The sequence below is a fragment of the Monodon monoceros genome, unplaced genomic scaffold (assembly GCF_005190385.1).
Source record: "Monodon monoceros isolate NGI ecotype Baffin Bay Population unplaced genomic scaffold, NGI_Narwhal_1 Super_Scaffold_18, whole genome shotgun sequence".
NCBI classification, from domain to species: Eukaryota; Metazoa; Chordata; class Mammalia; order Artiodactyla; family Monodontidae; genus Monodon; species Monodon monoceros.
Window position 1 is genome coordinate 52,781,519 of NW_021703774.1, and position 24,416 is coordinate 52,805,934.

General features: G+C 46.0%; 1 protein-coding gene across 1 annotated transcript in view; it reads left to right on the forward strand.

The window, feature by feature from the left end:
* The window catches only part of TNR (tenascin R), an 83,260-nt gene extending 71,899 nt beyond the window's left edge, over positions 1–11,361 (forward strand). Inside the window, exons 18-21 of the mRNA XM_029229271.1 lie at positions 196–292; positions 5,132–5,293; positions 9,921–10,084; positions 11,032–11,361. Coding sequence (XP_029085104.1) covers positions 196–292; positions 5,132–5,293; positions 9,921–10,084; positions 11,032–11,151 — 543 coding nt within the window. The 3' untranslated portion in view covers positions 11,152–11,361. The remainder of the gene's footprint in view (positions 1–195; positions 293–5,131; positions 5,294–9,920; positions 10,085–11,031) is intronic.
* Positions 11,362–24,416: the final 13,055 nt, after the last annotated feature.

A 24,416-nucleotide genomic window follows, 5' to 3' on the forward strand; every position in this document is an offset into this window, starting at 1 on the left:
CAAGCACCCCTGCGCTTCAGAGAAGGGCTCTGAGCATCTCCTACGACTGCTGTGCAAATACCGAGCTCCGTACTGCAGTGGTGCTTAATCTGAGAATCATTGTCACTGCAGATATAAAACCCAGTTATGGCAGTTTTACTCGTTACAGTTTATTTTCCTTAGCATTTTCTTCATTTCCCCTCTTTCTCTTCACAGGTATTCCAGAGGCGGCAGAATGGCCAAACTGATTTTTTCCGGAAATGGGCTGAGTACCGCGTTGGCTTTGGGAACCTGGAGGATGAGTTTTGGCTGGGTAACGCCTCCTTTTTGTTTCCCTTGGAATGCAGCTCCAGTTCTTTGTCCATCTTTCTCCTCTCTGTGTCCGTCTGGGATTATCAGAAACCCTGTGTCCGTTGAGAAGCTGACAACTCGTGAATTGCTTTCAGTACCTCTTGCTCTGTTAGGCTCCACTATTGAACTGTTTCTATCTTGTTGTGGTGTTTTCCTCTTTGCTCTGTCTCTTCCCATCCTCATTAATAGTCTCTTACTGATGGGTCTTGACATGAGGCAACTTTTACAAAGGGAGAGAGCTGCCTGGTGAGGGGAGGGGGCAGAGGGAGCAACAGGATGGCTGGTCATCTCTCAGAAGCCAGACACCAGCCAGCCAGCCCGCAGGTCGGAAGAGAAATGAGACAGTCACTCGGCTCTAGTTCCTTGGAAGAATGTTATTACTGACTTGGGACGGGAGGGGAAAAAACGAAAATGACATTAGAGGTGACCGGCAATTTCCTAGAGCTCTGACACAAGCAGGAGGTGTAGCTTGAGAACTGAACTAGTGTGAGAAGGTAAACATACACCTGACCCAGGCAGATGGCAGTGAAGCCAATCCTAGAAAGCAGTAAATTTATTTTTCCCTGCATCTCCCTCTTGGTTGGATTTTCACAGTGATTATAAAGGGAGGCAGGGGAAAGGTGGATATCTGTATTCTGTATTCGTGGTCTCCTCTCTCTCTCCCCTGTCACTATCCCGCTTAGCCTCAACATCTTTCTCCTGGACGCTCATATAACAACCCCTCACTGGCCTTCCTGCCTCCTGGACCACCCATTGTCCACATGGCCAGGAGAATCATCTCCCTCATACCCAAATCTGAGCAACGGCTATAACCCCATTTGTGGAGCTTTTAAACCACTCCCCATCACCAGCACGTGAAGACTAAACACCTTGGCTGTGGTACAAGGCCCTCATCTTGGGCCTGCGCCCCACCTCCAAGAGCCCTGCTGCTCTTCCCTGCACCCCGCAACCGACACCAGACCCCAAGCACTTTTTTTTATGGAAGTATAGTTGATTTACAATGTTTCAGGTGTAGAGCAAAGTGACTCAGTGTTTTATATATATATATATATATATATATATATATATATATATATATACACGCACACACACAAACACACACACACACACACATACACAGACTTTTTAAGATTCTTTTCCATTATAGGTTATTACAAGATATTAAATATAGTTCCCTGTGCTATAAGTAAGTCCTGTTGTTTATCTATTTATATATAGTAGTGTGTATCTGTTAATCCCAAATTCCCAATTTAACCCTCCCCACCCCAAACTCCAAACCCTTACAATCACTAATGTTTCCTCTGCAAGGAACGCTCTGCCATCCAACTCTCCCCCTCCCCCGTACACCTTGCTGTGCTCTGTGCGTATTCAAAGGCCCAGCTAACCTCTTCTTCCTCCATAGGACCTATCCTACCCATTTTTCTCACCCTTTGCCTGTGGGAGAGTTAGCTACTGTCTCTTCTGTGGTCCAAATCAGTGACCATTTTCCTTTCTGTCTCTCTTGACTATACTACGTAAACTTCTTTCAGGGCTGGGACAAAACCATATTCATTTTTAACCTCATTACCTATCACAGTGGCCGGGGATAGTAGGTACCTAAAGTGTAGATAACAATCAATCAATCAATCAATCAATTAATAAGAATTTATTGAGTGCCTATTAGATGCCCAGATCTGTATTTGCTGTTGAACATAATAAAAAATATAAGGTAAAAATCACATAAAAACATTGAACAAGAAGTCAAGTAAATAGGAAAATATCCTTACCTTCTAAGAGTTTACAAACAGCTTGGGAGATCAGTATAAAGCACAGGAATCAATGCGCCCATAGCAGACAGTGCTCATGTTTCCCAAACCTCAGCTACAGTACACCCCGTTCACAATTTTTACCATATCTGGGAAACATCTGAACTATCACGCACTTGAATTTTCTACATCTTGCTTGTTTTTTTAAAGGAATCTACTGTTTTGTGAAAGAAACTTTACAGCAGTGCCAAAAATGGAAAGCTAGTCATCATGTGCCATAAATAAAAGGGAGTCTCAAAAATAAATGCAATGAAAAGAAAACAGTATATATATTATTAAATGCCAGTTGTTGCTGTGCTGGCGGTACTAAAAATGGAGATTAGAAAGTGTTGGGTGGAAACCACAAAGTACGAGAGTTACCGTTAGGATCAGGGTTAAGGTTTCCCCTTAATCTATTAAGAAAAAGAGAGAATTTGGAAATATCTTTCTCCCTACCTGTCCAAAGTTATTTAGTCCTTATTCCCCAAATACTTCTCATGTCATCAGAGATGCCCTCCCACATTGGGAAACACTGTACTAATCGATGAGCCACTGACAAGAAGGCTGCAGGTACTCAGAGAAGGAAGAGTCAGCTTCCTGGAGAAGGCATTGAGGGATGAGTAAGAAGAATGCAGGAGGGAAGCACACAAGAAAAGAGGGAAGGCAGGGATCCTTTTGACATGCGCAAACGGGACAATGGAAAAACCATCCAACCAGAGCAAAGATGCAGCTCAGGGAAAGAAGAAAATGAGGTAAGGTGCGTTGAACAGAGGCGTGTTGTGGTCCCTAAAGTGGGGAAGAGAAGGTTTGACTCAATGCCATAGGTAATAGGGAGCCGGGGAGGGCTCTTAAATAGAAGCCTGGCCTGGTGATGTGTAGTTCGGTGACAATACTCAGGTTAGGGGTAACACTCTGACCCATGGTTTATGTTGTAAGTTGGGTTCCCTAGAAGCAAAGCCTGAGACAGGGGTTCTTGTTCAAGTGATTTATCAGTGGGGTGCTCTCAGAAGGGGAATGAGGGAAATAGCATAGAGCAGGGGGGAAAAATGCAACAGTGTGATCCTGGTGGGAGATTAGCTTCAGTCTGATCCTCAGGGAAGCTCTGGAGCATAAACTGCTCCTCAGATTGGCCCCCAATGGGGCAAGGGGGCTGGGATTTGGTACCTCCTCATCAGGTATTGATAGAGGTCTGCCCCAAGGCATGGGGGAGGGAGCAGGTAACTTCCAGAGTAGAGCAACTCCTGTTCGGTCAAGGGCAATGATCCAGGAAGGAGGCAGCTGTGAGTTGTTGGCAGCTGGGGGCTATGTCCACTGTCCAATTAAAGGGCATCTGGACTGTCTGTGATCTAACCAAACTCTCCAGATGTGTGCTGGCTCCTATTTCCACTTGCCTTTGAAGGACCATTCTTCCCCCTCTGACAATTCTCTCTTCTCTCTACTTCTTCATTGAGTTTTCCCCTATACATCTTTTTTTTTTTTTTTTTTTTTTTTTGGTACGCCGGCCTCTCACCGCTGTGGCCCCTCCCACTGCGGAGCACAGGCTCCGGACGCGCAGGCCCAGCAGCCATGGCTCACGGGCCCAGCCGCTCCGCGGCATGTGGGATCCTCCCAGATCGGGGCACGAACCCGTGTCCCCTGCATCGGCAGGCGGACTCCCAACCACTGCGCCACCAGGGAAGCCCTCCCCTATACATCTTATACTAGAAAACATGCTGTAACATCTCCCTTCTTCAAAATAAAAACAGTAAAAAATTAAAAAGGGCATCCGGGCAGGGCACCGCCAGGATCCACCATATCCGCACAAGCACAAGCCTAGGGTAAGAGCAACCCGGCACACAACATATAGCAAACAGCTTTCAACATATAACTAACATAAAGCTTGAACTCTCAAACAGGATAGGGAAACAGAGAGATCGAGGTGACCCTCAGCCAGTCATTTCACTTCTCTGGACTTCAGCCTCCTTTTCCACAACACAAAGAGACTAGCCTAAGTAATCTCTAGATTCCTTTCCACCTCTGCAATTTTTTTATTCTAAGTCATGGTGTACTCTGATAGATATCAAATGTCACAGTAAAGCAAGAGGACCCCAGTTCAGTAAGCAGGTAGGAATCAGGAGGACTCAGAGATCACCAGCAATGCAAGGGGAGTGGTTCAAAGTATGGGCAGGTAGTCAGAATCAGAAAGTCCCAGAGCACAGCCATCCAGGGCAGAGAGACAAGAAAATACATACGAGAAAATATCACCAAGGAAGAGCTGGGCTCTGCCTCACTCTGGACTCATGGGGTCTGCACCCTACAAGAATCTATTAGACCAAGGCCTGGGAAGCTTAGAGGCCAAGGAGAGAGTGGGTGAGGGAGGGTAACTGCCCAGAAAGACGAGTGAAGACGTAGCAGTGCAAGATATAGCAAGTAGATTAGAGAGAAAAGAACTGGAGTTAGGAGACAGGTGACAATATTCTCTGACCCAGTTATGGGAGCCTCAGGAGGGCTAGAGGCTGAGAGAACAAAGGGCAGTGTAATTAAAGGTGGACGGAACCCCCTCCCAGGCTACTAGGAGATGGTAGGATATCCTGGACCCCGAGGGCCTACTGTGAATTACTCTGATCAGTGTTTCTACCTCTTGCTTCCTATCACTCACACCAAAGAATTCACACCCATGTGATGCCTCTTGCCATCCTCAACTAACACCATGGTTTGGAGTGGGAGGTGGCGGGGGACAGGGCCTGGAATCCTGAGGCTCAGGGCTTGTCCGGTACTGGGTCATGACTAGATGGTAGGACCCCTGAGCTGACCTGCGGTGGGAACTCATCGGCAGAACTGGTCTGGTCTTTTTGCAGGAGGAAATTCAGTCTGGTAGGATCTGTTTGATAACAACGTGGGAAGGACTGAAGGCAAAAGCAATCCCAGTACCCCTCCTCTTTCCCAGAACATCTGTTTTGAGGCCACAGTCACATTTTGCTTCCCATTTCCAAAGCCACTGAGGCCAGGCTGACTGCGTTCTCTGCTCTCCTCCACAGGGCTGGACAACATACACGGGATCACGTCCCAGGGCCGCTACGAGCTGCGCATAGACATGCGTGACGGCCAGGACGCCGCCTTCGCCTACTACGACAAGTTCTCTGTCGAGGGCAGCAGAAGCCTGTACAAACTCCGCATAGGAGGCTACAACGGCACTGCAGGTACCTTGGCCCCGAGCAGCCCCCAAGGGCAGTGGGCGTGCAGCAGGACCGGGCCCCATGTTCTAGGCCTGAGCTGCAGAATTCCCCGCTAGCCAAGGAGGAGGGCAGAGGGCTGGCGCACTGCCTCTGGTCCACGCTGCCCCTCACCACTCAGGTGACCTGAAATCAATTTCTCAGGACTTCAGCTTCCTCATCTGGAAAATCTTAATAATGATGCCTGTCCTAGTTCCCAGAGCAGTCAGGAAAAAAATGTGATAAATAGAGCGGACGTGTTTTTAAAGTTAACAAAAAATAGTACAACGTGAGGGTGAAGGATTATTTTTCTTGTCTAGATTAATCAACATAGGCTCTTATCCAGTGACAGCATAATCATCTATTGTCCGGTAGAAATCTCCCCTGTAATGACATCTAGGAAAACCATCTTTGAACTAATAGAAATAAGACAGATCCCCCCCATTCTGAGCTCTACTCCCCTCCATCAGAAGTCACCATAACACCTCCATCAAGGAACACACAACAGCTCCTAAATGTTCCCCATGGGCCACATTCCTTTTCATTCCTCCACGAGAACCCCATACATGGTCACGTTTTCTGTACAGATTTTTATGGCACTTCCACTAAGTAGACCAAAACCATCTCTATAAGCTCTGTTGCATTAATAGTTTTATCAGAACATAGTATCCAGTCTGCTTCTTAGCCTTTGCCAATCTATTTCCAGGGTTCTCTTATAGCACATTTCCTAAAACCTGTTTTGCCAAATATTCCACTATTTGGTACATGGAGTTATTGGTCCTTTCATTAACTCCAATTATAGGGCTAAATGCTAGGATATAAATTTAGCAACATTTTTATAACTCTTGGAACTAAGAAGATCATCCAAGTGTTGCCTCTCCAACGACTGCATCTGCTCAGTTATTTCTCTGCTCAGCCAGGTACTGTTACTCCAAAGAGAAGACACACTTTCCCTTGTTGTTTGTCATATGGGAGATCATTCCCAATGGCAATCAGACCTGCCCGAAGTGCCCCAACAAAAGATCCAATTTACCACACTTTGGGCATAAAATAGCCATTGAAATGGAGTGTATTAAACAAAATATCAGACTAAATCATTGCAAAAATAACCTGATACCAACCACTCCCTAAGATTAGAATCGTGCCTGCAGAAAAGCAGTTCTTATTTCTCCCACAGAAAGAGAAGCAAGCCCTCCCACTTCCTTACATGGCCTCCCTCCCTCCCACCACTTCACCTGCTCCAGGCCTATGCTCTTACCTGTCTAACTTGGGCCCAGCTGCTGCAGCCTCTGTTGCAGCTCTATCTCGCTACTGGGCCCCATGGAGGTCATAACTGTTGGACTGCGTTCTACTGTCATGTCTCAGAGGCAAGTCCCACCAACAATTTGGCCAATCATCATAAATTAATTGCAGTCTGACCTCTTACGTCATATATTCAGTTCATCTTCTTCAAAAGATGAGAAACTAGGCTTATGTAGGCTGCCCCCTTCTCTGGGCAACTTCACACAATGGTTGTTCTTCCCAGGTTGGAAGGTCTCCAGGGAGGAAAAGTCCATCCTCTCTCTGGCATTTACTATTGCCCAAGTTCCCTGGCCTTTATCTTATATGTTGCTCATTTTTACTGGCCCTTCTGGCAACAATCCATCCCCATGGCCTCCAATTCCAAGTTCAGCCCCTTCTCCCATCTCCGTTGTTCTCAAAGGCTACAAAAATCCAAGTCTCTAACCAGGACTCTAACTGGATTAGAACTGAAAATTCCAAGTCAAGTTATCAATAAAAGGTTGTTGAGCAACCCCTAAAGGTTCATTGTGTGAATTGTGAGGACTCAAAAGAAGCATAAGACATGACCTCTGCAAGAACTAAACATCCATTTACAAAAATAGACCATTAAGAAGCAACTCACCACAAAATGAATGGTACTCACTCCCAGTTTACCGGGCATTCAGAGAAGGGGGTTCTGGGTGGTTGAAAAAGGCTTCATGAAGGCAGTGGCGTTTGACTGGGATCCTGATGGTAAAGGAAACATTCCAGGGAAGGAAAATCCTGGGAGAAAAATCACAAAAGGGGCAGTTACCATGGAGGGAGGGAAAGTGCAAAGGGCCTGGCTGTCTAGGACAGGGTGTGAGTTCAGAAAGAATAAAAAGAAAGTGGGTGGAGCCAGGCCCTGAAGAGCCTTAAAACGGAGGGGGCAGAGGAGTTCTGTCTTAACATGGTGGGCAGTGGGGAGCCACAGTGGGTCCTGAGTGACACAATGGATGTGGGGTTTTAGGAAGATCAAGGTGACAGCCATAAATAGGATAAAGTAAATCTGAGTGAAGAACAGAGACCAGCTGGAGCTGCTGCATTAATCCTGGTAGGAGATCATAGGAGACTTGACTGATGTTAGAAATTAAGAGAAAAGTACAAATCTGAACAGCAGTTTGAGAGAGAAAAACCAAGACTTAGATAATGTACTGAATATATGAGGTGGATATACGAAGCAGAAATGGGAGGGGGAGCCAGATTTGGGAAGGGGACATAGACCAACATCAGGATCGTATCTGAGAAAGCAGAAAGCAACATCAGAGTGGAAGTGGGAGAGAACTGTTCCAAGGGAGTAATGAGGTCAGCTTCTAGACTACAGGGAGACAAGCAGGAGATGAGAAGGTAGGAACGTGGGTAGAGACAACATAGGGAATTGATGGTAAAGAAAGGGTCTTTAGAGAGTAGGATTAATTCAAGATTTTTTAAGACAAAGGATATGAGTATGAGTTAGGGTGAGAGGAGATGAAAACCCTAATATATATATATAAAGAAAGGAAAAAATAAGAAATCTTTTCTGCCTTCTCCAGGACCTGGAAGACATGGGAAAGAATGAGTTGCAGGTAGTGGGATTAGCTCTGGGTGGACACAAAGCCTGGTTTTTTAGAGACTAGGAGGGGGAAATGAAAAAGATGGGATAGAAATAATGACATATGGACTTAGGGACCCAACTGGCCTGAAGGAATCAGGCTTCCCCATAAAACAAAGATCATCTTCCTAAGAGTTAAGTTGTGGCCAGAAGCACTTGGAGGCATTGAGTGGCCACTGTGAGTGTGGACTCGGAAGCCACAGGATCAGAACTATGACCTATCCTGGCTTAAAGTGACCTCAGAAGCATCTAAGACAACACTCATTCAGTAGCGTGAGCCCCTTCACAACATTTCTAACCACAAATCCTGCCAAAAGTTTGGCCAGTAGGTATAAATTAATTACGTTTTGATACCTCACCTCAAATACTCGACTCATATGAGTCCCCTGCATAACATCCCAACAAAAGAACACCCAGCCTCTAAGAATAGAGATCTCTCCATATCTCCAAATAGTATATACTACTTATAAACAGCTCTAATATTTAGCTAATTTCTCCTCATATATTTAGCCCAAATATGCCACCTTGCAGTCTCTACCTACTGATCCTCATACTTTCTCAAAGAGTTTTTGTTTTTTGGGGGGATCGTTTGTTTGCTTACTCAATAGTCCATCAAATATTTGGAGTCAGTGATAATGGACACTGTCTCCCCCTTCAAGCCTGCTCTTCCCCAAGATACAGCCCTGGTTTCCCCAACCACTTCTCCTCTGACATGGTTAGGATTTTCTTATCATCCTGTTTCCTATGGACAGGAACTCTAGTTAGCTAATGTCCCTTTTCACATGTGGCCCCAAGTTCTGAACAGGGGGATGTTGGGTGTGAGCTGACTGGGCCTGATGAGCCATGGAGAAAGCCAGGCTGTACGGTGTCTGACCCGGACTGGCCCAGGTCACCATGGCTCATCACTGTCTCCTCTGAGACAAAAGGAGCCGTGAATGTCTGTGTCCCAGTGCTGGCCTGAAAGAAACAGATGGGGATGGTGAGGTGGAGCTGAGTGGACAGAGTTCTGAGCAGAAGGCCAGGGCAATGAGGCACAGTAAGTCCCCTACAGACAAACGAGTTCCATTCCGAGAGCGCATTCGTAACTTCCATTTGTTCGTTAAGTCCAACAAAGTTAGCCTAGGTACCCAACTAACACAATCGGCTATATAGTACTGTACTATAACAGGTTTATAATACTTTTCACACAAATAATACATAAAAAGCAAACACACACAAAAATAAACACTTTTAACTTTATAGTAGAGTACCTTGAAAAGTACCATAGTACAGTGCAACAGCCGGCATACAGGGGCTGGCATCGAGTGAACAGGCAAGAAATAAAGATACTGTACTACCGTACTCTATACAGTACAAAGTACACAAAAGCACAACTACTTGGAGAGGATGCACGCACGTGACAATGTGCGCCAGACATGTGAACCAACTTACGTGATTGGACGTGCAAACACAGGTTCGCATCTTTGAAAGTTTGCAACTTGAAGGTTCATATGTAGGGGACTTACTGTAATGAGCTGGGGAGAGCAGCACGGAAGTAGTGGACCCAAGGGGTAGGTGGAGTAAGAGCTCAGTGCAGCCAGGCTGAGGAGCCAGATAGGAACCGAGAGGTGAGTGGAAGGTCTCTTAAGTGGACGCCAGGTTTGTTGGGCATGGGTCAAATGTCCAGAACATCCTGACAAAAGAACAACAGGTTGGACGGCCTCATGAATGTGTCTTTTTTTCCAGGGGACTCCCTCAGCTATCATCAGGGCCGCCCTTTCTCCACAGAGGACAGAGACAATGATGTTGCAGTTACCAACTGTGCCATGTCATACAAGGGGGCTTGGTGGTATAAGAACTGCCACCGGACCAACCTCAATGGGAAATACGGGGAGTCCAGGCACAGCCAGGTGGGTGAAGCTCTGCCACTGCATGAATGACCCAGAGCCATGCAGCCCACGTCCCTTGGCTTTATGGTCTAAGTACACAGGTGGGTCTTATATTTCCCTTTTAAAAAGATACACTCAGAGTGTTGAGAAAGGACTCCCATAAAGAGGAAAGTAATGCAGACACTGGGATAAGAGCAGAACAGAGTCGAAGCCAGGGGAAGAAAAGGGAGGCACCTGGACTCAGGAGCTGGAACTCACCCAGAGAAGCCTTTGACAACCAGTCAAGTCCCATTTCATTTCCTCATCTAGCATATCCCATGAAAAGCTTATCAAGTTCGGGGACAGCTTCAGAGGCTCAGCTTCATCCAAAGAAGTGTCCTAGGAAGGGAGAGATCAGAAATAGCAGTGTAAATGGGACTGTCTTTCCCCATTAGAGACCACAAGTCCATAGGCTGGGTTGGGTGACAGGGTGACCAACTGGGCCAACTGGGACCTCTCCAATTTTAGCACTGAAAGGCTAGCGGCCAGGGCACCCCTTAGTCCTGGGCAAACCAAGACGGTTGGTCACCTGATAGGTGGAAACCACCTGACTCTCCCATCAGGAGTGAGCAGTCAAACACAGTTATGCTCTTCGAAATGCTTCTATACTGTTGGGAATTTGAAATTCAATACTAGTTACTGGTGCATGCAAATCCTGAAACCAAAACCAGAAAGCCAGCAATAAGGAATGACCTGCAACACATTCCCATTATAGACCCAGGCCACTGGCAATGTCTAAAGAGAAAAGCTAGAAAAAAATCTCTGCTCTTTTGCCCTTTTTGGGAACTCAGCCTCAAGCTTCACGTTAATGGAAAATGACTAAATGCACATCTTGGATTCTCTGCTCTCATCATCCCCTATCTTTTCAAGCTGGCAGTTCCGTTGAGGGGGTAGGGGTGATCTGACATGCTTATCTTTCTCCTTCCCAGGGGATCAACTGGTACCATTGGAAAGGCCATGAGTTCTCCATCCCCTTCGTGGAAATGAAGATGCGCCCCTACAGCCACCGTCTCATGACGGGGAGGAAACGGCGGTCCTTGCAGTTCTAAGCAGTGGGCGGCTGCGAGCCAACTGACCTTTTCTGTCATTTGTTTGTATTTTATAATATGAAACAAGGGGTGGGGGACATAGTAATGCTTTGCAACATATTAAGAGCATTTGAAGGAAGCAGGATGTAGCAGGAATCAGCTGAGAATCAGCAGCTCATGGTTTCTGCTGCCCCCGGGCCTGACCCTCTGTCTCCATGCTCCCTCCTACCCCGTCATCCTTAACCTACCCCTCTTTTCCCACCAAGGAGGAAAAGTGAGACGTTTTCTTAAAAGACCAATTCAAAGGCAAATCCTGGAGTCAGACTCTGTGACGGTGACAGGCACGTGCCTTCTTTCCTGCCCTCCTTCCGAGATGCCCTTCACTTCCAGGTATTGCGCTCTGGTCACTGCCTTGGATGGCCAGGTTCTCACCCCAGCCCAGAGAAGAGGCCTCAGCAAGAAAGCTTTGCCAACAAGTCCCCTTAAAAGGAAACAGATTAACCTCACCCCCTCCCAACAACCCAAGGCCTAACGGGCCAAAGATTCCCATCTGACGCTCTTACTCTTACCAGCCAAGTGTCCTCTGTCACCTTTCAAGAGTAGTGGCCTCTTTTCCAGCCAACCCATCCTTTGCCCACTTCCATCCTAACCCTTAGACCCCCTACGGCCCCACAAGCGCAACCACTGTTTTGGATTCTAGCTCCCAAGGTGTTGCCTGCCCCTGGCCTGGGCTGCATAGCAGCTGTGTACCTAGGGGTCATAAGTCCCTGCCCCTCCCTTGGGTCACAGACAGCAACTTTCTTTGAAGATGGGAGGGGGAGATAATTGTGGTTTGTAGCACTTTGGGGTCAGGCATGTAGGAAAGGACAGAAGAAATAGAAATCAGGGTCCCCGCCATTGAGATGACCAGTTCCATTGGGAACACGGATCTCACTTAGCTCCATTTTCTCTATTTCTGGTCCTATTTGTCATGGATTTTTTTTTTCCTGAATTGCAAACGAAAGGCCTCATTCCTTTCTTCAGCCAGGCTCTCCTTGGGGGTCGGGGGCGGGGGGGGGGCGGTGCTTAATAAGAGTCAGAAGAAGTTATATGACCAGCCAGCCATTCCCCTGACTGATAATCCTTGGGAAGAAGTGGAATTTTAGGGGTTTGGTTTCAGTTTTCTCCTCTTTTTTGGTCCTGTGAGAAACAGGAATGACCTCCTTAATGAGGTGAGCTCATGAGAAGCCTTTCTCCATCTTCTTTTATTATTCTGCCTTTGAGAGGAAAAATGAAAAGTGCCAACGGAAATAACATCTAGAAATCCAAAGGTGAAGAGGGGAGGAGTGCGGGCCTACCTCCCATTTTATGAGGTGTGCTCTCTTCACTGGCATGATTTGATTTTTAAACCCAAGAGAGCTGGAGGCTCTAAAAGCCATGACCCTTCAACTTCTCCAATCAAATGTCAGCTACAAGCATCCCTGCAGCATCTGCCAAAATCCAAGCCCGGTCTCCCCAGCTGCCTTTTCCCTTTCCTCTCCTTTTCCTTAAGGCCCCAATTCTGTTTTTTGTAATGCCCACATTTAGTCAAACTGGGGCATCCTGGGCCTTTCCCAGCAGATCACGGGATGAGCCTGAGAGTTGGAAATTTTCTAATGGAAACATCCACAATCTAACCAGGCTCTCTTAACCAGGAAAGGAGAGTCCCTCAGACTGACAACCACACTTCTGAGGTTATGAGGATGGAGTCAGCTGCCACTTGCATTCTCCCTTTAGCAGACCCTCAAGGCCTTGCTCACTGCCGTGGTGTGGATGTGACTGCCGGACCAGTGTTGGACACAGAGGTTCTATTTCTCAGTTCACCATGGGCTTCAAAAAACTAGGGGAAGGAAGAAGAAACAGAAACAATCCTTTCAAGAAATCTGTTGATTAAATAAGATTTAGATAGGGAGCGGGACACCAATGAACAGTAGGAAGCATGTTGAAGGAGGAACCTGGCGTCTCAGGAATAGGCCCAGCTCTGCCACTTTGTTGGCACTATGACATCAGGACAGTTGTTTCACCTCTCAGGGCCTCAGTTTCCTCACCTGTTGAAAGAAAGTTTAGACTAGAATGGTTTCCCTTTCAGTTTTGACAGTAAGTAAGGCTAGTCTTTGACCTGAAAATGGAAATTGGCATTGGTGAGAGAGCACAATTAAGTAACAAAAATTCACCAGAAGCCCTGCTTTATGAAAGACAGAAAGAGAGAGACAGACAGAGAGAAGGAAGGAAGGAAGGGAGGGAGGGAGGGAGGGAGGGAGGGAGGGAGGGAGGGAGAGAAAGAGAAAGAAAGAAAGAAAGGAAGGAAGGAAGGAAGGAAGGAAGGAAGGAAGGAAGGAAGGAAGGAAGGAAGGAAGGGGGAAGGAGGAAGGAAGGAAGAAAGAAGGAAAGAAAGAAAGAAAGAAAGAAAGAATCAGAAGTCATTAGTCAAATATACACACAAGTGCGCAGCGCACGCACGCGCACACACACACACACACACACACACACACACACACAAAGAAAACATTGCAGAAAAGACTGTGCCAAATAAGTGGCTGAACTCATTTTGTCCATAAAAGCAGAACCCAGGGACCTAGTTCCAGTACAGCCCACCTCATCAAGGGAACTGAAATGGAAAAAGATCATGAGTCTCCATGCTGTCAATTCAGGTGAAAGCCAAGAAACATCAGTGGAAACCAAAATCTGTCTTTTATTGGAACCATTCTACCCTATGGAACATTTTTATAAATAATAGCAGCAGCATTGCCTAGATTCATGTTAAAGAATTTTAAGGCTAGAAAGGAACTTCAAAGATTAGCTCACCCAACATTCTAGAAAAGGATTTATAGATTCCTTTTATTAAGTAGAGTGATTTTCTCACAAATTTTCACCATTTTTAAGAGACACTGTGCCCCATTACCTCCCCAAGGCCCATGGTCAACTTGACTCAAAGCTTCATAACTAGACTCATGTATTCCTGCTTATCCTGTTCCTCCAAGTACCCGTGCTCTTCCCAAGGGTGGATCCAGTAAGCGATACTCACAAACCACTCACCCTCACACACCAAAGTTTCCCTCAAGGGACTCAGAGGGAATAGAAGTGGACTCTGGTCAGAGGCAGTTAAACTGCAGACACATCAGGATGTGTATTTAGGAAAAAAAAAAAAAACCCTACCACCAATGACTGCAATACACTCACTGCCTAGACCTAAGATCCAGACAGTTGCTTACTTTTGCATTTCCCCATCAGATAATTTCCAACACAGTAAACTCACATTCTCCAGGCTTGTATCTGGAAGGTGAAGGGGCGGAGGTAGGGGGGAGATGACAAATCTGTGGAAAATTCCTGCTGGCCTTTAGACAGATTTAACTGGAGGAGGGAGACTTGCTAAGTGTGACCACTGGGGCATTTACAATCCCCAGTCACCTCCTGACAGTGGGGTTGAGGATACCCAGTGCCTCCAGGTTTTCAGGAGAACTCATACCAAACCAGGACCCAGGAAAACTGGCCAACTGATTTGTAAAAGAAACAACAACAAAATGGCAGCAAGAAAATGCAAAGCAAACTTCCAGAAATAGTTAAATCCGCCCTACCCTTCACCTACCAGCTCCCACTGCACTCCTCATGGAGTAGCAAGATACCCAACACCTGAGCCCTCCCACCTGGGAAGCAACCAGCTCTCTGCACAGTGAAGCTGTTATTTCAGAGACAAACCTGAAGAACCAAGGTTGCCAATGAGCTCAATGCCAAACCAAACAATCCTTAATCGCATTTATACCTTCAAAATCCAGTCCCAGAACTGAGCTGTAGATTAAGGGACAAAAGGTCATTGTGGGATTTTTTCAAAGAGCCCTTTTAAAAGTATCAGTTGAGAGAGGGTTTATGAGTTCTTCTTTGTCCTCTCCTCTAGAAGACAAATGGAACCTGTGAGAACAGTGGGTGCACCAAGCCGAGGGGGTTGAAATAGACTAGCTGGTGGCCTGGATCTGCAAATACCCCTTGGGCATGAAAACATTTTTCTTCTTCTTCTTTAACCTCCACCCAGAATTTCAGGAAAGGTGGAGCCACTTAACTCAAGATATGTGATTTTCTACGCTTGCTTTCTTATCACCAGACTCCTACTCAATCTAATCCCTTACTTCCATTTCTTTCCCTCCAAAGGGGGCCCTATACTTGCATCTCACTGTCCATTCTTAAAACTTTGATAAGGAACCTCAGAAAGATTCACACTTCAGTTTCAATAATCCCAAGAGGGTGGGGTAATCTGTTTTCACTTGCCTCAAACTTGCCAGGGCTGCAAGAAGGGCCCTGGGACCTCAGAGGGCTGGAGTGAATCTGTGAAGTTTAGGAGTCTGCCTCTTGCACAAAGCTCCAGACACCGAGAGCTGCTGACTCAGTTCTGCATAGCCTCCCTGGGTGGTCTGTTTTCCTCCCAGCAACAATAACAGAGAGGTTCTTTGCTCTGAGGAAAGGTGAGCCACGTGGCCCAGCCACAGAGGGGCTGGCTTCTGCACTGTACCTATAGCCTCTCTCTGGCTCCACCTTAGGGTCCGTTGGCCAAGACCCTGAAGATCTTTGACTAAACGCTTCCCTAAACCTTTGTTTCTTCCATAACCCAACCCCACACAGATGGGATAAGGTTTCCCTCAGCAATACTGGCACTACCAAGCCAAAGGAGTACTCAAAGGCCAAGTGGAAACCTCTAAAAACAAGTAAGGGAAAAACTCTAGGATAAAGAATGTGTTGGTGTAGATTCAGGTCCAATTTGAAAGAATGGGTCTGGTTCATCCTAATTGTATCCGCACTGGATTTACTGAAGTCCATTCTGGGCTCTTCAAGCTTTGAGAAACAGCTGGGAAGAAAAAAATTAAATGTAAAATACAAAATAACATAAAAAAGAAGCTGATGGGTCATTGGAGACAAAAAGCAAGCTTTCTACAGATGGTCCCCCAGTAAAAAAAAAAAAATACAGAGACCAGGCGCGAGGAGCCCTGGTAAAGGGACCAGCATTAGTTCCTTGAGTTCTAGCCCCCGACCTCCCCACAGAGCTCCTGTCAGTTCACCCACTTCACCAAACGAAGGCACCAGAGGCCTTCACGGCACAGAAATGAGAAGCGGAAGGACTTTCTTTGCTTGCTCAACCAATCTGCCCGGACCTCGCTCTCTCTTCACAGCAGCCACAAGCCCGATTTGTCATCTCCAGCATTTCTGATTCCTTTTTCAAGGTCACCCCTTGCCTGAAGCATGACTTCACTGCACCTGCAGCACTTCATTGTCCAAACGTCCTTGGCAAACCTTGCAATGTTTGGACAGTGTTGCGTTTTCTCCACACCAGAAATCCTCCCTCCTTCCCCAAGCTTAATAAGGCTATTGCGGGGCATCCAAATAACACAGCTCTTGTTCCTCAAAAAACCCCTGTCTGCTGTTAACTTCATAAAACAGCTCCTCATTGTTGACTGTGAAGCTGGGCTGATGCTAAATTTCCAGTTCATTTAAGCCTTCTGGTCTCACGGGCTCAGCTCTCCCAGGTACTGGCACTGGCTCATTGGCATCAGGGGATCATGGGAGGCAGTGCAAACATCCCAGGAGGCCTGGAACACTGAAGCCAGGAGAGAGGGTGTGGGCCCAGGTGCACGGCCAGGAGGCAAATGCATGGATGAGAACTATTGTTTTCTTCCCATCGCTGGTTTGGCAGCCCACAGGAAGACCCTGCGTTCTTTATTAACATCTTGTCCTTGACACTAATAAGCTCAACACAGCCTCCAAAAGGCAAATATGGGAACCTTCAGAGCTGGAAGGGACTCTGAAAATCATCTAACCCATCCCCCTCATTTCATTCTCCAGGAAACTGAGGCCCAGAAAGGTTAGGCAACTTGCCCAAGTTCACCCAGTAACAGAGCTGAGATCAGATCTGGCATATCTTTTTCATTTTTTCTCTCCCCAAATGAAGACTAAGAGAAATGGTATTTCTTGCATACCTACTATTTTCCATATACTGTGCTAGGAGCTTGACATCTATTACTCTGTTAAATCTTCACCACACCCTGGCTCAAGTTTAATCACTTTACAGATGAGAGAATAGAAGAACAGGAAGGTTAAGTAACACGCCCAAAGTCACACAGCTGCTAAGTAGAGCCATTATTGGAAGCTCTCTGTCTAACTAAAGTCCATGCTTTTGCTGCTTCATGAGGCTGCAGCCCTTTAAATTTATTTAGCCAAGTGGCCACCATCTTGGATTTACTAATATTCTCACAAAGGGGCTTCAAACGCCACTTCCTCTCTCCTCTCTGTCTTTTAAGAAAAGGGAGTTCTTGCATAGTTTTTGCCACATACTCCAGGGGACATTCAACCTCACCATCAGAAGTAAGAAACATCCTGGCAACTTTTTCCTTTTCCTTTTTTTTTTAATTTGGGAGGTGAAGGAGAGGGTCACAGTGGGTTGGGAAGGGAAGATAAAGACCAGAACACAAACACTATTTCCCCCACCCCACTTCTTGGAGAATATGCAGCCTCTGTCTCATCCAACATTAGAGGAGTGAGAAATTCCAGAATCATTCTTCTCAAACCGAGGCAGAAGACATGGCCAGGATTGAGGAGGGGGATGCCCCCAGAATAAGCATGGCACGTGTTCCTGGAGTGTCAGTTTTACTCTTGAATTTGGGAGGAAAAGGTTTATATTATTCATGTATTCAAAGCAATGCAGATGGCATCAAATGCAGAAATGCCAAGAATTTTTAGGCTAAAACCTGTAAGTTATAGACTGACTTGGGCTCCCTCCTTCTAGACTCTCAGGGGTACTAGGACCTTCATGGTTCTTTGCAGGGACATATGAGTGGAAACTTTTGAGGAATGAGGCTAGAAGAAGGCAGGAGACAAATTACTTTTGTTCATTCCCTGGTTTCTTTACCCTTCTCCCTTCCTGCTTCCACCTCCCAGTAGGCAGGGGGCCTCAGAGGGCAGTGACTATAATAATCTCAGCTCTCTTTGCTACTTTGGGGAACTTAGAAGGCAACTGGTACTTGGTAACTTGCATTTTTCACTGCCTGGCCCAAACTCCAGAAACGAGCCCCTGTCTCTTATTTGAACAACATTTATATGGAAAGGAATACGTGTCCTGGGAGAGATCTCTGCATTTCATGGTCCTCTCCCATGTAGGGGCTGCTTGGGCAGCAGTGACCTCTGTGCTAGATGCAGCAGGCACCACAGTTTCCAAAAACATGTCAGTCAAGAAAGTGCTCCCCTGCCAACTCTCTGTCCCCACCCATGACCTCCCTGATGCCTAGACTCGCACCACGGCCCCACAGACCAAGGTTCACAAGCTATTGCTAACACATAGACTCCCCATTCCTATCATTCCACACACCCATCCCATCATTCCAACCTCAAAGACACTCCAGGCCCACAGGAATTCCCAGGTACCCTAAGCAAGTCACCGTGACTTTGAGGGAGCTGTTACCTGGGGCTCGGCAGCTGGAACCCACCCTGGTGGTCTCTAGACTGTTGTTCTGAGAAATCATAAACACCAAATCCTCCAGTCCCTCCAAATTTGAGTTTGTCGTTTTAACTTTTAACAAGCCTTTTCAGGTAAAAATAACAAAGACCAGTTTACTCACTTTGTAGCTACAATGTGCCTGGAAAAGCATTTACTTAAAAGAAAGGCTGGAAGGAAGAAAAAAAACAAGAGGAAATGGAGTACACACTCCTCAGGCAATGCACACTTAAATGAACTAAAATAACGTTAAAAACAGACAGAGGAAGGGAGAGGACTAACCCATTTCCCCCATCTTTCCATGGCACTGTAGCTCAAAGACTGGAATCTCCACTTGTTAACCATTGTTAACTAGTATTTTTAGTCCTGGTTGCTTTTAGCCTCTGTATAGTTCCTTTTTTAAACACATTTTCTATACGTTAATAAAAGATCCTGAAGGAATGATGTGCTTCTGCTGAGTCCTGCGGGGAATCTCGGAGGTGCACCTTTCTTCCCGACAGGCCAGCCTCTGCTCCGGCCCCTCCCCCGCCCCTCAGTGTTCACCCGTCACTTCCGTCAAAGTATCTTCTTTGCATCACCCTCTTGGGTAGTGAAGGGGTACCTGGACCCAATCCCATCATGTATGTGGAAGCTTCCCCACACCAACGAATGATTCTCAAACACTATCGACCTGGAATAGAATCAGGTGAAGGGCTCAGTCCCGGGAGACCGACCTCCGCTTCAGACACCAGTCTCAAGACCAGGTTGTGACCTGTGCCTCTGGTTGGCAGCTACAAATTGGAGGTTCCAAGACCCCCTCCTTGGGTTTGATTAATTTGCCAGAGCAGCTCACAGAACTCAGAGAAACATTTTCCTTACTAGATCACTGGTTTATTATAATAGGATATAACTCAGAAACAGCCAGATAGAAGAGATGCATAGGACAAGTCATGGGGAAAGGGGCACGGAGTTTTCATGCCCTCCCCAGGCACACCGCTCTCCCCAAATCTTCACCTGTTCACCAACCTAGAAGCTCTCCGAACCCTGTCCTTTTAGCTTTTTATTACATAGGTATGATTGATTAAATCATTGGCCATTGGTGACTGTTCCAACCTCCAGCCTCTCTCTCTCCCCTCCCTGGAGGTCAGGGGGTGGGACTGAAATTTCCAACCCTCTAATCGTGTGGTTGGTTCTCTTGGCAACCAGCCCCCATCCTTAGGTGCTTCCAAAGGTCACCTCATTCACATAACGAAAGACACCTTTATCACTTCTCAACTTTTAGGAAATCCCAAGGGTTTTGGGAGCTGTGCGCCAGGAACGGTGGATGAAGACAACTATGTATTTATTATAAATCACAATAACACAGGTAGGCTGATCTCATTCCCAATGTCTTGCTACTCCATCTGTGTTTCTTGCCTCCCCTGTTCCTATTCTCTCATTATAGCCTCGTTATCTCTACCTCCTTCTCCCCACCTCCTCCTCCTGTAACATTTCTTCGTCTCTCTCTCTCTCTCTCTTTCTTCCTTTCCTATCTCCCACTCACCTTGAATTCTCCATCTCACCCTTTGCATTTATCATCAGGAAATGTCACTGCTGGGTGGCAGCCTCTGCTGGATGCCCCAGCATCACCCGGACTGGTCCTGTCTATGATTCTGAGCCCTTGATCAGCCACAAAGACTGACTCATTATCCAGCTCCCTCAAGCCTGCAGTGCCCAGTGGTAGCCAGATCGCCAAGGCTCTAGTGCCATCTATGGGCACCGGTGGAGAACATCTAACAGGCCCAACTCGCTGGGCCTGCTTCCCATTGGCTCAGTCAGTCTCCAGCTCCTCGTGACCACCTGCCTCTCAGACTTGGTTACCTGGGATAACACCGTCTCTTTCTCTCCCTTGAAACTAGTCCCAGTGCACACTGTCAGGTCAACTCTAACCTCCAGGTAACACTAGGTGAGACCCAGCAAGGTAATAGCCCCAAGAGGGGGGTCATGAGGGGAACGTCCATGCAGTTCAGTTCTACAGGCATGCAGAGCCAGGAAGTACAGAGATGACTGTGACAGAGCACGGTAGGCGCCATAAACCCAGGCAGGCTCTTCCCCAGCTGGCTGGGGCAGGGACGTGGGGGGACTACCTGAGGAGGTCAACCTGGCTGGGTCTCACGAAAGTAGGCATTAGCCGAGGGAAAGGTGAGTAGGGAACAGCATGAATGAGAGTCAGAGGGCATGAAACAGCAGGGCCAGGAGTGGTGAGTATTCACGTTGGCCTGGCTCCCTGGGGCCCTGAACGGGAGTTTGATGACAGAGCTGCTCACAGGGACAGACTGAGCATTGTGAAATCCCAAGGCCGACAGGGAGAGACTTTTCTCCACATCCCCATATTAAAAGGGAGACATAGAGCTTACTTTTAAAAAGGGACAGATTCCCAGCCTTGGAAATAAATTTTTTTTAAGTTTATTCCTCTTAGGAATAAACCTTTTCTAAGCACCAGCAGGCCTCTCCTCAACCCTGTGGCTGTGTGAGAAACACGGACAAAAATCCCAGCTTCCAATCACATGACAATCTCCCACAGAAGGCACCCTACTCGAAAGGGGGCAGAACACTTTTCTTAGCCTTTCCCTGTGCCTCTTTTCCTAAAAAGCAGATTTCCGTAATATCAGACAAGAGAGGCCCTTTTTTAAAACAAAAATCACATTTCCTGGTCCTATTTTAAATAAGCCACCCCGAAACCCATATGCCAGGATTATGTTACCAGAGGAGTGACCTTTGTAATATTCAGATAAAACCCATCCCCTGAATCTCATCCTGCGTGTAACTGGGAAAAGGAAACTAAAGGGATATCATGGAACTCAAAGGCATTTCAGGAATTAGTATTTATTCCTGAGGTGCCTGAATGCTAACGTTATGTTCTAACTTAAATGAGTATAATTCACCCATTGCTTAAGACCTCTGGGCGCATTTACAACCATCTGAATACAGATTTAATCAGTGCTGTGTTGTGGGAACGAAGAACTGCCATGGGTAAAATTAAAAGTGGATTATTAAGAGAAATGTTAACAGCATTAATAATCAGTGCGATTACCAAGAACCCGACCTAAACACAGTAGCGTCTTCTCTCCCTTCTCTTCACTCCCAGTAGTGACTTCTTTGCCAGTTATCAGTAAGACATCATCGCAGAGTAAGAGCCCATGGGGCCTGTATCTCTCCTCTCATGTGATATGTACAATAGTCTCCATTGCCCAGGCTTTCAAGGAACATGAATTGGACTCGTAAATCTACACATAACTTCATCTCTTATTCCTCTTCCCTCATCTCACCATCTGCGCTCAATGGGCACCTGCTATGGACCAGACCCAACGCTGGCCCTGCATATGCAGAGATGAAAGGGCTGCCTCTCCCTCGAAGAGATTTCGCCTCTTTTTGCCTCTTTCTGCTTCTGTCCACTGGTACCAAACTCCCTACTCCCCAATCAATGTTCCACACATATGTGAGTGAAGACCCTCGATTCAAAGGTTTTAAAATAAAACAGAGTAAGTTTTCCAAATTGATGTTTATGTGTTCATGAGGAATTGGAAAGAGATATACAGTAATAGAATTCAGTCAATTAGGATGAGGGTTGTCATTTCAAAACTGACAAGTTTTTTTTAATTCAGACACATTTCAAACACTAAGAAATGTGGCAATTAAGGAAAGTTCTTGAATCCAAAAACTAACAGAACCTTCTCAAAGGACTGATTACTATAGAATCTTCCTTGGGAGGGGGAAGGGGGAAGAGGGCATCAGAAAATGTTCTGGTACTTTCGGATGTGGATGCCCTTTAATGCCTTAAGTAAGAATTGCTATGCTCAGAGATGACTACTAAGCACCCATTCATAGCTTGTGTAAAAGCTTTGGGTCTGCTCTTCATGACAAACAATATGCCCTTTAGAGGTTTCTGGGAAATGAGTATAAATTACAAGAAATGCAGTGGCAATTATGAAAATTCAATATGCTAGCTATACAGGAAATTTAAAGATACAAGGAAAACAGAAAGAACTCTGAGGGAATGTGTAAATTATGTCTGTGTGTAGGCAATACCTGGCGTGATCTGTGACCCACACTCCTTTTTATGACTCTTTTTCCTACATAAATAAAACCCAGAGAGTAATAACAAAAACTTGTATTTACAACCAAAGCTACACTGAAACAATGAGCAGCAATCACAACCTGGATTGCTATTAAAGGCAACTCAGCTGACTTAACTGACTTAGATGAGTGAGGGATCACTGAGGAGGTCAAGGTGGAACCACCTGCCCTCCCCCAGCCCCATCATGTACCATTTAGAGACTCTGAGAGACATTTATATAAATCTACCTTTGACCCCCTTTTTTCCCCCCAAAGAAATGACCTGAATTTTAACTCAGTTTGAAATGCCTATGTTTGCTATAGGGCAGGGTTTCAATACAGCAGTGCAATTGACATTTTGGTCAGATAATTCTTTGTTGCAGGGAACTGTCTTGTGCATTGTAGAATATTTAGGAGTATCTGTGGTCTCTACTCACCAAACTCTAGTAGGACCACCACCCCCTCCAAAAATATCTCCAGACATTGCCAAATGCGCCCTCAGGAGCAAAACATCACCTTCAGTTGACAGCCACTGTCTAGGGAGATTTATCACAAAAGAAGATGACTTCAATCCCAGCTTCACTGAAGCAACATTTTCAGAAGCTTCAGCCAGTCCATCTCAGTCCAAAAGACAAAAGAGTCACCCAAATTGAACATTGCTGTAGATTTTCTATTGAATTTCTTTTGATATAATTTATAAATGTTTGAAAAGCATATATCTGTTTTAGTTTCATTTTGTTGTAATTACTCTGGGTATTTTTGTGGTATAAGGTTAGATTCCAAGGCAGCAAGTAGAATTTATAAGATGGTGCTTGCTGAAAATGATAGTATGACTTACATGGTTCAATTTGTCATGGCTCTCCAGGACTCAATTAAGTTTCAAATCTAGGGTCACTAGGAAATTAGACCTATGGCTCTGTTACTCCACATGAAGGACAATAATAAATGGTATTGATTGTCTAAGATCCCCAGATACTTCTCAATCTCATATGTCCTGAAGTTTTCTTAAGAACAAAGAAATCAAGGGAGAGTTGGGCAGCAAAGACAGGAGGAGGGAAGGCTTTGCCCCAAAATTCTACTTAGGTCCAGGATTCTGGTCAAATAAGCAAGGAAGGACAGTATCATTGCCTATGTTCCCCCAGAAGAATGTGTATATTAAAGTCACTTGCCTAAGAGGGTGCTCTGTGATGTTAGGGAAAGCAAAAGGCTGAGACCCCCAGCAAGGGAGAACTTTAATTGTGTCACAAGAATAGAAATGGAGCAAAAGGGAAAAATAGATAGCTGTCCATGAAAGAAATCTACTGCAGCACGTGGCAGAGAAGCACACCTACCATTAAACCCTTTCCCCAGCTCACCCTCCCAAAAAAGCTCTTCCAGAACAGGAAGGTGGATGCAAGGAGGGATGTCATTTTTACGTCCAGATTTTTCAGAGGAGTCACCGTGTTGATTTTTCTTTCCTAGTGTCCCAGCCATGCCTGTAGAGCCACTTGGCCTAGTTTTGTACTTAGAAAACGCAGCCACCATGGTAGATCTCTGTAATGTTATGTTACTTGTAAAGGTCATCTGGGCTCAGGAGAGTATCAACATGCAAGTGTGACTAACAGCTCTCTTGGTCAAATGGGACAGGTCTGGTTCAGTCTCTCAAGAGATTCTGATGAGGTCCCTTTCCTACAGGGATGGGCACAGCCACAGAGCTCACAGCAAGGGAGGAAAATGTGGGGTT